Consider the following 16,526-nt stretch of genomic DNA (forward strand, 5'->3'; position numbering starts at 1 on the left):
TGAGGTTTGTTTTTCTTGTAACATGCATTGGTTCTTTGTTCCTTTTTATGGTTGAATAATACTCTATTGTATGGATATACCACATTTTATTTTATACATTCACCAGTTAATGTTTATTTGGGTTGTTTCCACTTTTTGGCTATTATGAATAATGCTGCTGTGCACATTCATAAACATTTTGATTAGACATACGTTTTCAGTTTTCTTGGTTATATACCAGGAGGTGGAATTTGCTGGGTCATATGGTAATTCTGTGTTTAAATTTTTTAATGTGTTTTCAAAATGCATTTTCCAAAGTGGCTACACCATTTTGTATTCTCACCAGCAGTGTATGAGGGTTTAAATTTCTCCATGTCTTCACTAGCACTTGTTATGTGCATTTTTTTTATTATACTCTCCTTCTGGTATGAAATAATATCTCATTGTGGTTTTGATTTTCATTTCCCTAATGACTAATGATATTTATCATCTTTTCATGTGCTTACTGGCCATTAGCAATATCTTCTTTGTAGAAACGTCTACTAAATCATTTGCTAATTTTTAATTGGTCATTTGTCTTTTTATTGTTGAGTTGTAGGAGTTCTTTGTATACTGTGTACAGTAGACCCCTATCAGACATGTGATTTATAAATATTTACTTTTTTTCTGTGGACTGTCTTCACTTCTTGATAGTATCCTTTTGAAGCACGGAAGTTTTAAATTTTGATCAAGTCCGTTATATCTGTTTTTCCTTTTGTTTCTTGTGATTTAGTGTCAAATCCAAGAAATCATTGCCTTAATCTAAGGTCATAAAGATTTACAATTATCATTTCTTTTAGAAATTTATAGTTTTAGCTTCTATATTCATAGGATCCATTTTGAGTTAATTATTTTATATGGTATGAGGTAGAGGTCCAGCTCCATTATTTTGCATGTAAATATCCAGTTGTCCCAGCACAGTTTGTTGAAAAGACAATTCATTTCCCCATTGAATTTTCTTGGTACTCTCATCAAAAATAGATTGACTATAGGTGTAAGGATCTGTCTTGGGGTTCAGTTCTACTGTAATGATTTGTATATCTGTCCTTATGTCATTAACACCTAGATTAATTATACTTTATAGTAAGTTTTTGTTAACAATCAGGAATTGCTACTCCTCCAATTTAGTTTTTCTGTTTTCAGGATTATTATGGCTATTCTAGATTCCTTACATTTCCATATGCATTTTAGAATCAGCTTGCCAATTTCTACAAAAATGCCAGCTAGGATTTTGATAGGGATTGTGTTGAATCTGTTGATCAATTTGGGGATTATTATCATGTTAACAATATTAAATCTTCCAGTTCATGAATGCTGGATGTATTTCTATTTATTTATGAATAATTGTTATCTTTATGTTTTGTTAAACTTACTCCTAGAAGTATTTTATTCTTTGTGATGCTGTTGTGAATGGAATTATTTTCTTAATTATTTCATTTTGGAATTGTTCAGTGCCATTGTATAGAAATAAAACTGATTTTTGTATATTGATATGGCATCCTGTAACCTTTCTGAACTTACTAGTTCTAAAATATTTTGTATGTGGATTCCTTAGACATTTCTTTACGCAGCATTATGTCATCTATAAGGAGAGTTTCGCTTCTACTTTTTCAATCCAAATGGCTTTCATTTGTTTTTCTTGCCCAATTGTGCTGGCTAGAACCTCTAATACATGTTGAATAGAAGTGGTGAGAGCATATATCCTTGTCTTGTTCTGATCTTAGGGGTAAAACTTTCAATCTTTTGCTATTACGTGTGATGTTATCTGTGGAATTTGTACAGATACCATTTCTTAGACTGAGGTAGTTTCCTTCTATTCCTGGCTTGTTCAGCGTTTTTATCATGAAAAGGTGTTGGATTTTGTCAAGTGCTTTTCTCCATCTATGGAGATTATTATGTGGCTTTGTCCTTTATTAATATGTTATGTTATATTGCCTCATTGGTTTTTATGTGTTGAAGTAACCTTGCATTCTTGGGATAAATCCCACTTGGTCTTGATATATGATCTTTTTTATGTGTTGCTGGATTCTACTTGATAGAGTTGACCCTTGAACAGTGCAGGAGATAGCGGCTAACCCTTTGTGCAGTTGAAAATCCGTGTATAACTTATAGTCAGCCCTCTGTATATGTGGTTCCACATCCACAGATTCAACCAACTGGGAATTGTGTAGTACTGTAATATTTACTAATGGACAAAAATCCACATATAAGTGAACCTGCACAGCTCAAAGCCATGTTGTTCAAGGGTCAACTGGACTTTTGTCTATTCATAATAGATGGTTCCATTTGGTTTTGTAGGGTGTTTTTTTTTTTTCCCTCCAGTTGATTTCTTTGGTTTTGATATCAGGCTAATATTGCCCTCATAGAATGAGCAGGGAAATGTCCCTTCCTCATTTCTCTTTTTGGAGTTTGTGAAGGATTGGTTTTATTTCTTCTTAGTTGTCTAATAGAATTCACCAGTAAATCTGTCTCTGGGCTTTTCTTTGTGGTAGGATTTTTGGTTACTAATTATAGTCTGCTTGTAGGTCTTCAGATTTCCTATTACTTCTTGAGTAAGTTTGATAGTTTGTGTCTTTCTAGGAATTTGGCCATTTCATCTAGGATATCTAATTTGTTGATATATGGCTTTTTTTTTTGGTAGTATTTTTATTTATTATATTTTGTGCTTCTTTAAGGTTAATGGTGATGTCTTTTCCATTTCTGATTTTACAAACTTAAATCTTTGGGTTTTTTTCTTGGTCAAAGTTTTTTATTTTTTCAAAGAACCAACTTTTGGTTTAATCAACCTTCTCTGTTGTCTTTCTGGTAACTATCTTTTTTTCCTTGTCTAACACTTATCATTTATTTTATTCTTTATGCTTGCTTTGGATTTAGTTTTCAGTTCATTTTCTCTTAAGGTGGAAGGTTAGGTTATTGGGTTATTGAGTTTGAACTTTTTTTAATATATATGTTTACCACTATAAATTGCTCTCTAAGCACTGCTTTAGCTGCATCACATACCTTTTGGTATGTTGTTTTCCTTTTCATTCAGTCTTTAGTATATTCTAATATTATTTGTAACCTTGCCTTTTATTCATTATATGTTTGGGAGTATGTTTTTTTATTCTCACATTTGTGATTTTCTTAAATTTTATTTTGTTACTGATCTCTTGTTTCATTTCTTTGAATACTTCTATGTTTTTAATCTTTTTAAATTGATTGAAACTTGTTCTGTGGCTTAATATGTGGTCTCTTTTGGAGAGTTTCCATATATACTTGACAAAAGTATATTTTCTGCTGTTTTGATGTGGAGTGCGATTATATATATGTCTGTTAGATCTAGTTGATTTATAGTGTTGTCGAAGGCTTCTACTTTCTTATCTAATGTCTAGCTTTTCTTTTCATTATTGGAAATGGTTTATTGAAGTCTCCAGCTATTATTGAATATTCTGTTTCTCCCTTTATTTTTCTTAGTGTTTTCTTCATGTATTTTGGGGCTTTTGTTAGGTGTATGTATATATATTTATATTTTTAATTATTGTGTCTTCTTAGTAGATTGAACCTTTATCATTATAAGATGACCTTCTCTGTTTCTAGTGATGAACTCTGTCTTAGAACAGATTTTGTCTGGTTTTAGTATAGCCGCGTAAGCATTTTGTTGGTTACTATTTGTATAATGTCTTTTTTCATTCTTTTTCTTTCAACTTACTTGTATCTTTGAATTTAAAGTGTCTCTTTTTACAACATATAGTTGGATTACTCTTTTTAATTTATTTTGCCATTCTCTGCCTTTCTATTTACATCTAATGTAATCACTTATAAGGTAGGATCTACATTTGGCATTTTACTATTCATTTTCAAGGTATTATTTCTTTTTGTTTTTTCTGTCTCTATTATTACCTTCTTTTGTGTTAGATAGATATTTTGTAGTTTATCATTTTAATTACTTTTTTTTTTACTGTATTTTTTCCAGTTACTTTCTTAGTGGTTGCCCTGGGGGTTGTAATTAACATCTTAATAGGCAACAGTCTAGTTCAGATTAATAACTACTTAATTTCGGTGGTCTACAAAAACTTTGATCCCATGTGGCTCCATTCCATCTCTCTTCCTGTGTGCTGTTATTGTCCTCTATGTTATATTTTTATACATTGTTTGCACTGGGATGGATTTGTGATCATTGTTTTATGCAGCTACCTACTAAGGTGAGAGGAAAGAAGTTACAGACAAAAATTATAAACAAAAAATACATTTATACTGTATTTTAACTATTTAATTTACTGGTGCTTATTTGAGTTACTCTCTAGCTTCCTTTCATTAGGTCGGGCCTGATAACGACAGATTTTCAGTTTTTGTTGATCTCGGAATATCTAAATTTTCACCTCTTTTTTTTTAAGAGAGAAGGGCAAGCAAAGACCAACTCTAAATGTAGAATTCTTAATATATTTTCTAAATAAAGAATTGTTGGTTGTCAGTCTTTTTCTTTCAGTTTCTTGAATATGTCATCCCACTCTCTTCTGGCCTTTATGATTTCTGATGTGATGTTGATTGCAAATCTCATTGAGGATCCATTGTATGTAATTACTTGATTTTTTTCTTTTCTTACTGCTTTCAAGATTACTGTTTTTCTTTGTTTTCTGACCAAAGAAACCAAATGTATCTAGATGTCCCTCTCTTTGAATATATCCTACCAGAAGATTGTTGAGCTTCTTGGGTTTGTAGGTAAATGTTTTTCATCACATTTATGACACTGTCAAACCATCATTTTTCATATATTCTTTGTGCCTCATTCTCTTCTCTCCTTTTTGGACTACCATTTATGAATCTTCTTACATTCAGTGGTATCCCACAGGTCTCTGAGGTTCTGTTCATCTTTCTTTCTTTCTTTTCTTTTCTCTTCTTTTTTTTTTCCCCCTTTCCTTTCCTTCCTCCTTTCTGCCCTTCTTCTCCCCAGACTGGGTAATTTCAGTTGGCCTGTCTTCAAGTTCACTCATTCTTTTTTCTGCCAGTTCAAATCTGCTCTTTATCCATCTAGTGAATTTTGCATTTTAGTGTACTTCTCAACTCCAGAATATCTATTTGTTTCTTTTTTTTTAAAGTTCTATTTATTTATATTTGGTGAGATATTCCACTGATGCATGCCTTTCTTCCTTTGTACATGGTTTCCTTTAGTTCTTTGAACATATTTAAAATGGTTCATTTAAAGTTTTTGTTTAGTAAGCCCAATACTTGGACTTCCTCAGAGACACTCTCTATTGACTTTTTTCTTGCTGTGTATGGTCCATAATTTCTAGTTTGTATTTATCATAATGTTTTGTTTTTTAAAAAGTGGGTATTTAATATAATACAATGTAACAGCTGCGGAAATCAGACTATTCCCCACCTCAGGGTTTGTTGTCACTGCTTTGTGTTCTTGCTGTTATTTTTGTTCTTTGTTTAGTGACTTTTCTGAACTAATTCAGTGAAGTCAGTATTCTTTGTATTGTGTGGCCACTGACATTCTGCTAGTTAGCTTAGTGGCCAACTAATGATTGGACAGAGATTTCCTTAAATGTCTAGAACTGTAAGATTCTCAGTCTTTGTTTAGGGGCTGTGTGTGTATTGGGGTAGGCTACTTCAGAACTGGGGAGGGAAGATGGGAATAGAGCAATTTAAAATGCCATATAGTTTGTTCTTTTCACTAAAATTTAGCCAATATTTTTAAAGACACTTCCTGGAAAGCTTTTGGTTAATACCATAGTTCTTTTACTTAATGGAGTGACATCCCCAAACCAAAAAAAAAAAACCCTAAAATTAAAGTAAAAAATTCACATTTTACCTATATCGTTATTAACAGAGTTAAATTTGAAGAAAATCCATCGGATTTCTGAAGCATATTTTCCTGACTGTCCTCCTGAGTTGGTCTTTGCTCAGTCTTTCTTAATTTTAAAACATCAGTTCCTATCTGTACAGACTGAAAGTTTTCAAAACAATCAAGACCTGGTTTCTTTTTGTTGAATAGTCCTTCTGTTAGTATATTTCTCTCTTCTCCCATTTTACTATAATTAGGAAGAAGAAACTCAACACTTCACTTAGAAATTTCCCTAGATAGAGCACCCAATTCATTAGGCTAATTTTTGTTTTCCAGGTCACTACGGACAACAGTGTTATAAAACTTCCTGACACTACATAAGTATTTTTTTCCTCCACTTTCCAATAACATTTACCTCATTTTCCTACAAATCCTCACCCTGCATCCTTATCAAAGACCAAAAGGCTTCTATTAATCTGCTCCTTCAGAGGACTTCAGGCTTACATTAACACTCTCCTCAAAGCTTACTGCCTGGTTGTAAAGCCACACCTACATACTAGGTTTTTATTCCAGTAGCATCTCACTAATGTGTACCAAAGTCTGTATTATTTATTAATTACTACTTGACAAATTACCCCCTAAATTAAGCAATTTAAAACAACAAACACTTATTATTTATTATCTAACATTTTCTCTGAACCAGGAATCTGAGAGTGACTCAGCCGGATGTTTCTGGCTCAGTTGTCTGAAGTCAAGCAGTCAGCTAGGGTTGCAGTCATTTGGGATTTGGTTGATCTAGAGCATCTTCTCCCAGGTTTACTCATTTGACTATTTGCGAGAGACCTCAGTTCCTCGCCTTGTGAGCCTCCTCATAGTGACAACTCACAGTATGGCTTCCTCCAGAGTGAGTGATGAGAGAAAAAGAGGCAGGACAGAGTGGTAGAGGGAGTGAGATGACAGCGAGCACCAATGTTCAAAGTATCCAGGGTAGAAACCACATTTTTTTATAACCTAATCTTGGAAGTGACATACACTTCTGCAGTATTCTATTATTAATCACACAAACGACCCCTGATACACGTGGAAGGGACTACACAACAGTATGAAACCAGGAGGTGGGAGTGGGAATCGCTGAGGACCATCTTGAAACTGGCTACCACAAAGAACTTGTTAAACTTTTGAATTACTTGAAAAGTAAAGAGATAGGGCAAAAATAAGTTATTTCTGTCTTCTTGGGGGCAGTAGACACCACTTCTATGTGGCAACATATTTTCTCATCTAGCCAAACGTTTGTTAGTTGCCTGAACTTTGAAATCATTTGAGTTTATAATCCCTGGTCTAAATCTTTAGTTAACTCATTTGCTTTTATGTAGTTGTGACAACTTATGCAAGTAATCTGGAAGGCTCATTAGCTAATCAGCAGCTGAGTAACATTTTCTTTGTCTCTCTCTCTCTCTCTTTTTTATCTTATTTATTTGTTTGTTTGGTTTTTGCCAAGTCCTTTGGTCTCACACATAGGTTTATTCTCAATATAAATTAACAAAAACTGAGTAGATGAATAAAGTAGCATTGTCTTTTCTGCTTTAAACTTAGCTCTAAACTCAATTCTAAAGTAATAGCCCTAATCACATGTTATGAGTCTTACCATGTTTTTGTTCTTTTTTGATAAATTTAATTATTTTGAATTTATAAGGTGATATTAGTCAATAAATTGCAGAGCAATTAACCAAAATACCTAAAAGTAAATCCAGTATCTCCTTTTCAAACATAATACAAAGCAAGATTAGGTTTGAAAAAAGGTTGAATGGAGAGGAATGTTCACAGAAGTTTTCAGAGATTCCCGGAAGTAATAATCAAGAAATGGTATAAATTGGGAATCCTTACAGATAACATGAAAATTTCTTGTTTTGATGTAAACTACTTTAGTTAGGTTACATTTTCTCATACTGTTTATTCTGGGCCAAAATATATCACATGGACTTACAAATTATGTACTTATTTTCCTAGTTAATAATTTTATATTAACCTAGTTAATATTTTTACTTGGCATTTTATGATTTAAATAAAATACAAGTTCTCAGTCTATATCTTTTCGTTTCTCTTGTTATTTTCACTATAACCTAAGATAACAGTGTATTAATGTTAGCTGTTAAAATGCCAAGTACAGGAGTTCAGTATTTTATCTACAAGCTCATATAACCTTAAAATACTCTTGTGAGCAAGCCTTGTTATGATTTTCAAGGTTCTATTATCATTTCTATTTTTATGAACAGAGAAACTAAGGCCTGGAAGGAATGTATAACTAGCCTAAGTTCATAAAGATGGTTAAGATTCCAATCTATAACTAAGTCTTTCTTTTTTTATTAAAATGTTGATGTACAGTATTACTTTAGTTTCAGGTTTTCTACAGAGTGATTTAACATTTGCATACATAATGAAATGATAACCACAGTAAGTCTAGAACTGTCTGTTTCCATAAAAGTTATTACATTATTATTGACCATATTCCTTATGCTGTGTATTCTCACTTATATGTGGAATCTAAGAAACAAAACAAAGTAAACTAATTTAAAACAGACTCAGTGTTAGAACAAACAGGTGGTTGCCAGAGAAGCGGGGGCATTGAGGGGATGAAACAGGTGAAGGTGGGGATTAAGACGTACAAACCTCCAGTTATACAACAAGCTGCGGAGATGTAATATACAGTTGGCCCTTGAACGGCATGGGAGGTAGGGGTACTGACCCTCTGCACAGTCAAAAATGTGAGTCAAACTTTACAGTGGACCTGCTGTATTTGAGGTTCTGCATCTGTGGATTCAACCAGTCATGGATTGTGTAGTACTGTAGTACATATTTATTGGGGGAAAAAATCCACATTAAGTGTACCCCCGCGGTTCAAACCCATGTTGTTCAAGCATCAACTGTATAGCCAAGTCTTTCTAATTCCCCCCCAAAAATAGTGCCTCTCTTCCCTACTGGAGTCTAAATGAAGAATAAATGTGAAGCCTAAAATGTTATTTTTTTTATAGGCCCTTCTCAAATGTTTTTTTCAGAATTCAAAATTTTTTGTTTTGAAAGAGGTAATATAAGGAGGTGTTTATTATGTAATATCTCTAACAGGTCCAAAACAGCACCCTGTGATCAAATATGTTGATATTTCTGCAGGACCATAAACAGATTCATGTTGGCTTAGGTCACATTTTGCTACCAAATGTGGTGGTCATGGTATGGAGGGAGTTTGTTGCCTTTCCTTACCTCTAAATAGTATCTTTTCTAACCTCCTAGCATTTTGGAATCATGTTTCTATAAAAATAGTTGTTTTTCCGCCTAGTGAAGTACTTGCCTTCAGATCTCTTAGACAAGTGCTGTAGCTCATACTGAACCCCAAAACTAAGGAGACTTATCCCTTCAATCTCAGACAGCCCTGGATCAGGGCAGCCTATTCACATAACACTGATCTGCCTGGGTAAGAGTTGAGGCTTTTAAGGAGCAAAGAACTAGTATCTCTAGAAGTAGGCCCACTTGTAAGAGGAAGTAGTATGGAACCAGACCAAGTATGCTTAGTCATCCTTCCCAGTTTACCAGTCCTTCTACCTCTGAAGGAGCAGAGGAAATAAAGGATTAGAGTGAGGCCAGAAGTGTGTGTGTGAAAAAGCCACCACCACCACCCCCACAATACCAAAACTCTATCACTATGATACTGTGTTTGTAAGTGGTCTGTTCTTATTCCATACCTCTTAACTATAAAATCATTGAGTTGTTTTTACCTCTTGTACAAGTTTCAGGCAGAATTGTGTGTCACTGCTGACCTTTATTTTGGATATAGCTGACAAACGTGTTTTGGGATAGGGGACTGATTAAGACTCTCAGTAATGGTACTGCTGTATTCTATAAGGAGAAACCTAGTGAATGTATGCTGAAATATTTAGGAGTGAAATGTCATAATTCTGCAACTTACTTTCAGTAGTTCTTCAAACTAAAGAAAGTAAAAAGAAGGTGAATGTAGCAGAATACTAACAATTCTTGAATCTTGGTAGAGACTGTCTGTCATTGTAGTGGTCTTTATTTTTTCTTTGTGATTGAAATTTCTTGATATGAAAAGTTGAGAAACAGAGAGAAATCCTTGATGATATTCAGGCTGTACATGAAATGTACTGCATTTGACAGAATTGAAAAATTAATGATACAAATAGTTAAAGAGTTTATATGTTTTCTTTAATAGTTAATGTGTGTACCAACTCTGTTAGGTTTAAAATTGCTTGGTTACTTATATATTCAATTTATTTTCACATACTAATAATTTAATCTCTGGTAGAATACATTTGAATTGAAACTCTGAAAATAATTTGTTTTTATGTGTAATTCTTTATCTGTATTTCAGTTTCAGACAAAAATGGTTATTTTCAAGAAGTGATTATATACGCTAAGTTTTGGGTTGACATATTATCATAAAACTAATTAAATCTACAAGGTTTCTACTGCTAAGTCCTATAAACCAGTTTATGAATTGATTCTAAGAGAAATTATGAACTGACTCTAAGAGACTTCTGAAATCATTAATTTATAATAAAAATAAGAAAAACATTGGTATTTTGTGTTCTGTTTTTTAATTCTTATTATATTTATTTCTTCCCTAGATCTTCCTCAGAACTGTGATCCTAACATTCCCCTAGTTGCTCAGGAATTAATGAAAAAGATGATACGTCAGTTTGCAATTGAGTATATTTCAAAAAGTGGTAAAATTCAAGAGAATAGAAATGGTTCAATTGGACCAAGTCTAATATGTAAAAGTATCCAAATGAATCAAGCAGAAAACTCGCTTCAGGAAGAACAGGAAGGCCCCTTAGACCTCACTGTGAATCGAATCCAAGAACAAAATACTCAGCAAGGTAAGAATTTTGTGTGTATGTGAGATATAGTTTTATGTTTGAATATTCTTAAATGTACATATAAACTTATATTCACAGAACAGTTTATTTTGGAAGTAATATTACTTGTAATTAGCCTCTGTAATATGAACTAGAGAGATGTGTGTAAATTAGACCTTTTGTATTGCAATTGACTTTGTTTGTAAAGAGAAAATGAGAGTTGCTCTCAGTCTCTTTTCACAATAAACTGTATAGTGAGAGAATCCTCACAAGCACCCTAAAAGCAAGGTATACAAATAAATGGATGTGTACAATGTAGAAGTATTCTTATAATGTACAGCTGAGAACATTGATGAAGCACTTGCTGTGCAGTTTTTTGCCCTTAGGTGAAAAATAAGAAGAAATAGATGATTTATCTTTAATTGTTTATGATGTAACTAAGGAGAGAGAAAAGTTAATACATGTGATAAATTTATTATAATCATGATACATTTTTCATAAGAAACCTGATGATGAAGCTATGTTGGTGTTACCTAATGGTTAATTGAAGGAAGAGCTATGATTCTCCGAGGAAAAGGAAGGAAAAGCCTTTTGGTGCTTGTGGAGGATGCCAAACAAGTGTTTGCTTGGAGAAAAGTGAACAAGTAGCTCTTGTTAACCCAAGTTAGGGATAGTGTTGAAAGTCCTTGATGCCAGAAAAATATCAGCGTTAAGTTTGATTGCAGAAGGTGTGGTGTTTGAAGCTCTAAAGAAGAATACACTAGTCAGTATTTAAAGAAGGTGATCTTTTCAGTGTGTGAGACAGATCAAAACTGAGAGGAGCTAAAATACGGAAGTAATTTTCTCTTTTTGCTTCCCTAACTTTCAGTTGAATGAGTTTATTTATGTGGAAGGATATGAGAAATATTGAGATAATTAGATGTGTTATAAGACATATTAAAGATGATTATAATAAAAGCTTAAGGACATGATGTATCAGTACATTGAATTTTGGAAGTTAGAAAGCATAGGATTTTCAGAATTTTTGTTTGTCTTACTTTTCCATGTTTTACACTCTCTTATAGCTCTTCTTTTTTGTGGGAGGCAGTTCAGTGTTCTAAAGAGGACTAAAACATAGGCCTTGGTATCTGTGACAGACTTGGGGTTGAAATCTCAGCTCTGCTACTTAAGTTACATGAACAATTAACTTTACCTATCTGAGCTTTAATTTCCTCACTTGTTATTTTGCAATAATAATTATACACTCATTGGAGCAATGTGAAAGTTAAATGTGAAATAACCAACTCATAAAAGATACCCAAACATTAGTCTCTCTATTCTCTCTACCTCATGTTTCTTACCACCAGCGAAGAGAAGCATTGGAAACAACATGGTAGTTATCTGTAAATATTTGTATGGCTGTTACACTAAAGTAGGACTGAACTTTCTCTGAATGGCTCAATGAGTAGAATTAGGATCACTAGCTATAAGTTAGGTGAAAACAGATTTCAGGTCCATGTAAGAAAGACTATCTCTAAGGCTCAGACTTTTTTTTAAAGGGGAAGGGGGAAAATGATTTCCTGGTTGCCTAATCATTAGACATTCAAAACTGTCAGATGAATAGTTGGAATAGATGATATTTTAAAAGTAAATTTCCAGTCCTTACATTCAGTGATTCTATGAACTTGAGTGATAAGGCAGACCCAAGTAAATATAGAAAATAAGCAATGTAATTACTATTTTAATTATTGTGATATTCTAGGCATAAATGCGTATGTGAACATTTGGAGGTTGAAAAGAGTAATGGTGGTGGATATAAATCTATGCTTTAAGTAGTCTTCTTGATTATTTTAATTTTGGGAGTGATTTCTTGTCTCATGAGATTACAGTGTTCTTTCTTCATGACAGGATTCATTTAGCTTAATGTGGCTTCTGATGTAGAGAGCAAAGGAGAGAATGGTAATAGATAAGACTAAAGAAACAGGTGAGGATAAGATTATGAGAAAGCCATATAGGAAATACTAAGGATTTTGACTTTTCTTAGTGCCATAGAAAGCTGCTAGATTGCTTTAAGCAAAGAGTCATAAAATCACATTTTCTTTTATAAAACTGTTCTGCTGTGGTATATAGATTGGTAAGCTCAAACTTTGCCTACTTGCGTACCAAATTTTTTTTTAATGGAGTACATAACCTTTGATGCATTTGTTTGTGTACACATGCATGTGTATACATATATACACTAATACTTTATATGTATTAATCCTTTCACAAATTAAAAATTTTAAGGTTGACATAAAGACATTATAAGCAATTGTTAAATGTCTTGCTAATCATGATGACCTTATCTTATTTACACATATAGACTTTGGAGAGTTTCATTAGTCATAGTAGAAGGTATAAATCCATATTTCAAATGGTTTCTTTCAGAAATAAAAAAGCTTTTGGACTGACTTCACTGTTCATACCTTTTAGTATAATTAATAAAGTGCTCATACTAGTAGTAGCAAGATTAGTTCTGTTTTTGTAATTTGCTAGTGCTTATATTTTTCGTATTATTCTCACTCTGTAATTTCATAACTGTACTCCTTTATTTGTTCATTAGTGAGTTATTTTAACAAATTAGATAATATAAACTATAAACTGTAGATAATCTAAACCATAAACCATGTGGATACTTTATGAATTGTCTTACAACTATAAAATTTAATCCCAAATGGTTTTAAGATAACCTTATATAATCTTCAAGCAATAGATAATTCTTATCTCTTACAGACTGTTTTAAAGACTAGAGAAGAGAAAAAATACTGATGTAATCGTGATACCAAAACAAGGCACAGATGGCAAAGGAAAGAAAAGTTGCAAACTAGTCTTATTTACAAACCTAGGTGCAAAAATTCTGACTAAATATTAGCAAATTAAATATAGGGAAATATAAAAACATTATAAATAATGACTAGGGAGGCACAGATGAGTCTGCATTTGAAAAACCTTTATGATTTAACACATTACAAAAAAAAGAAAAAGAAAAACCATATCATCCTAATAGATACAGAAAAAATTTATAGAAGCTGACACATTTATGATTTTAAAAAGGCTTTTCACAACCAAAAATAGATGAGCACTTCTGTTATGAGGGACATCATAACCAAATGATTCAGAGTAATAGATGTGACAAAAATGCATACTATCACCAATTTTCAGCATTTTATGAGAGGCCTTGACTCGTATAATATGAGAAAATAGAAGTATTAAAATAAGCAATAGGTTAAAGGGAAAGAATGAGCAAAACTGTGGTTGCTTACAAACAGTATAATTGTGTATATAGAAAATATGAAAGAAAATCTACATAAAGTTTTATAACTGATGAAAGTGTTCCAAAAAGGTACTACTCATAATTATATATTACAACATGTCAGCTGTTATCCAGTTAGAAAATCCAGTTTATAAATAATTTCTTCTGCAATAGCAAAAAAAAAAAAAAAAGCAGGAAAAACTTTAAAACGCCTAAGACTGAAACTAATAAACTGTTTTAGACCTTGTGGAGAGCACTACAAAACTTTATTGAAGGATATAAAAGAATACTCCCAAAATGAGTGATTATATTTTAAATGAATGGGAAACCTTTAAGAGATAGCAGTTCATCTTTAATGTACTTTTAAAATTCAGTGCCACTCCAGTCAAAATTCTGGTAGGGTTTATTATGAAAAATGACTTGCCAGTCCTAAAATTTATGAGCAATACTTAAAGAGCCAAGAATTACCAAGTCAAGGTGGTGAAGGACTTCTCTAAAACATATCAGGACTTAGTGTAATAATTCAAACAAGGTACTATGGGCCATATACAAATCACTAGGACAGATTAGCAAGCCCAGAAACTCTCCAAACATTAGTGGAATCTTGGTAAAGGACAGAGAGATGTCATTGTAAATCACTGAGACAATGGCCAACTCAGTAAATAGTTTCAGGGCAATTGGTTACCCACATGGAGCAAAAAAATAAAAATAAAAAAGATGAATCCCTACCTCACACCACTCACAAAAATAATTTCAGTCTGGTTAAAGTGCTAAATGTTAAAAGCAAAACAAATGTTAGAAAAGATAAGGGATTATGTCTTGAGAAATTCTTCCTTAGTTTAAGTTAAAATGCAAGAATAACAACCCATATTATAATTGTGTAAATTTGACTATACTAAAATGTAAAACTTAAGTATTATAAAAGTCACTGTGAGCAGAAAATTGAAGCCTTACATTTGGAGACAATGTTTATGGTTGATGTAACTAACAACCATTCAGCTAACCAAACAAAACTATGGCCAATGTGGAAAACACAACTGTGTAGAAAAATAGGCAAAAATAGTTCAGAAGATAATAGAAAAGGCAAATAAGCAAACAAAAAGATGCTCAAAAGAATATCCAGCCCAGCTTTCATCCCAGTATATGGTTCTTTTATTCTGTTGTATATAACAGAATAAAAGAGATGGTAATTCAACCTCTGACTGTAAGTACTTAGAAAAAACTGTGTTTGACAGCTCTGACAATTAAGCTCATATCTCGGAAACATCCACCCTTCATTTTATATTTTTTCCATCTCCAACAATATTTTACCTAATAGTACTGTCAATATTTGTAGAAATTATATCTCCAAGTCTTCTCTTTTCCATGCTAACCTTTAGGGTTTGTGGGTTTCTTTTCCGTCTCAACACTATGAGAAAATTTATTCCTTTTACTTATTAGTGCTGTAAATATTCGTTGAATCTGTTTTGTCTCTTTAAACCTCTACTTTCCATGCAAACTGTTACAGCTTCTCTAATTGTTCTTCATAAATCAATTTTCATACTCTGCAATTTCCTTATCCTCTCTTCCACAAACTCTAGACTGACTTAAAATATTGTTACCCTGAAGGAAACATTCCTATTTGCCTTTCCATTGTACTTTCTAGCCAAGTGCTTCAAATATTAGAGATATTTCTTTGTGCATTTTCATTATGCAGATTTGTATAAATACTCTGAGCCTCAAAAACTGGGAGAAAGTAAGTCATGCATTTTTTTGTCCTGGAACACTAACTTAAAAGACATGCAGACATAACATTAACATGTCAAAAATAATTTGTTTTTTGGTTTTAACCGGGGCACAAAAGTAAAACTTACCCTGAGTTACAAAGTACAGGAAGAAATTTACAACTTATGAACCTTTATCATTATTGTGACCACTATGAAGAATTTACCAGTTCTATAAAGAACAAGATCAAATGTGGGCAGAGATGAAACAACAGCACTTCATCGGCCTTGTTGGTGTAGTTTTCTACCATGAAGTCCAGTGATTATTGTGGTAGAACTTTGATTTTAGTAAATTCTCACTTCATTGTAATTGTTTCCACGTTTATCTCCCCACTATAATCAACATTTGGGAACAGGAACCTATTTATTCTCTTTTGTATCTCCAGTGGGTGTATGATGTATGACACTTTGGGTTTACTGAATTAAAAACTTTTTACTATTTTCAAATGCTATTAAGAACTAAAATGAAGATTGAGACTTGATAATTTACGATTTTAGCAGTGAAATTTCTTATTTTAAACATACTAGAGGAAAATATTATGTAATGTCTTTATACTTAAACAATGTATGGAACATTGTGTCATGATGAACATTAATTATTGAAGTGCCCTGTAACCTTTTGACATTTTTAGAATTATTTTCCCTTGGCAACAAATAAAGTTAAATTTTTTTAAGAAATTATTTCACATTGCTATCAGTAGGCTGAACTTTGGAAACCATATCTCCTAGTTTGAATAAGATTTTTTAAGAGACAAATTATATATGAGACTAATATGAACTAGGCTTCAAGTGAACATTTGGGAGATTATATTGAATAAAAGATACAAATTTAAGTGATT

The 16,526-nt window shown here is 32.5% G+C and overlaps 1 protein-coding gene across 9 annotated transcripts in view; it reads left to right on the top strand.

Moving 5' to 3' along the window:
- Positions 1-16,526, top strand: part of LCORL (ligand dependent nuclear receptor corepressor like) — a 154,291-nt gene that overhangs the window by 94,254 nt on the left and 43,511 nt on the right. For 8 of the 9 annotated variants that reach the window (XM_031436803.2, XM_031436814.2, XM_031436815.2 and 5 more), the window contains one exon: positions 10,423-10,674. In XM_031436803.2, coding sequence (XP_031292663.1) covers positions 10,423-10,674 — 252 coding nt within the window. Of the gene's footprint in view, positions 1-10,422; positions 10,675-16,526 lie in introns of those variants that run through there. The other variant, XM_031436819.2, reaches the window with a different exon arrangement.

The sequence above is a fragment of the Camelus dromedarius genome, chromosome 1 (genome assembly GCF_036321535.1).
Source record: "Camelus dromedarius isolate mCamDro1 chromosome 1, mCamDro1.pat, whole genome shotgun sequence".
NCBI lineage: Eukaryota > Metazoa > Chordata > Mammalia > Artiodactyla > Camelidae > Camelus > Camelus dromedarius.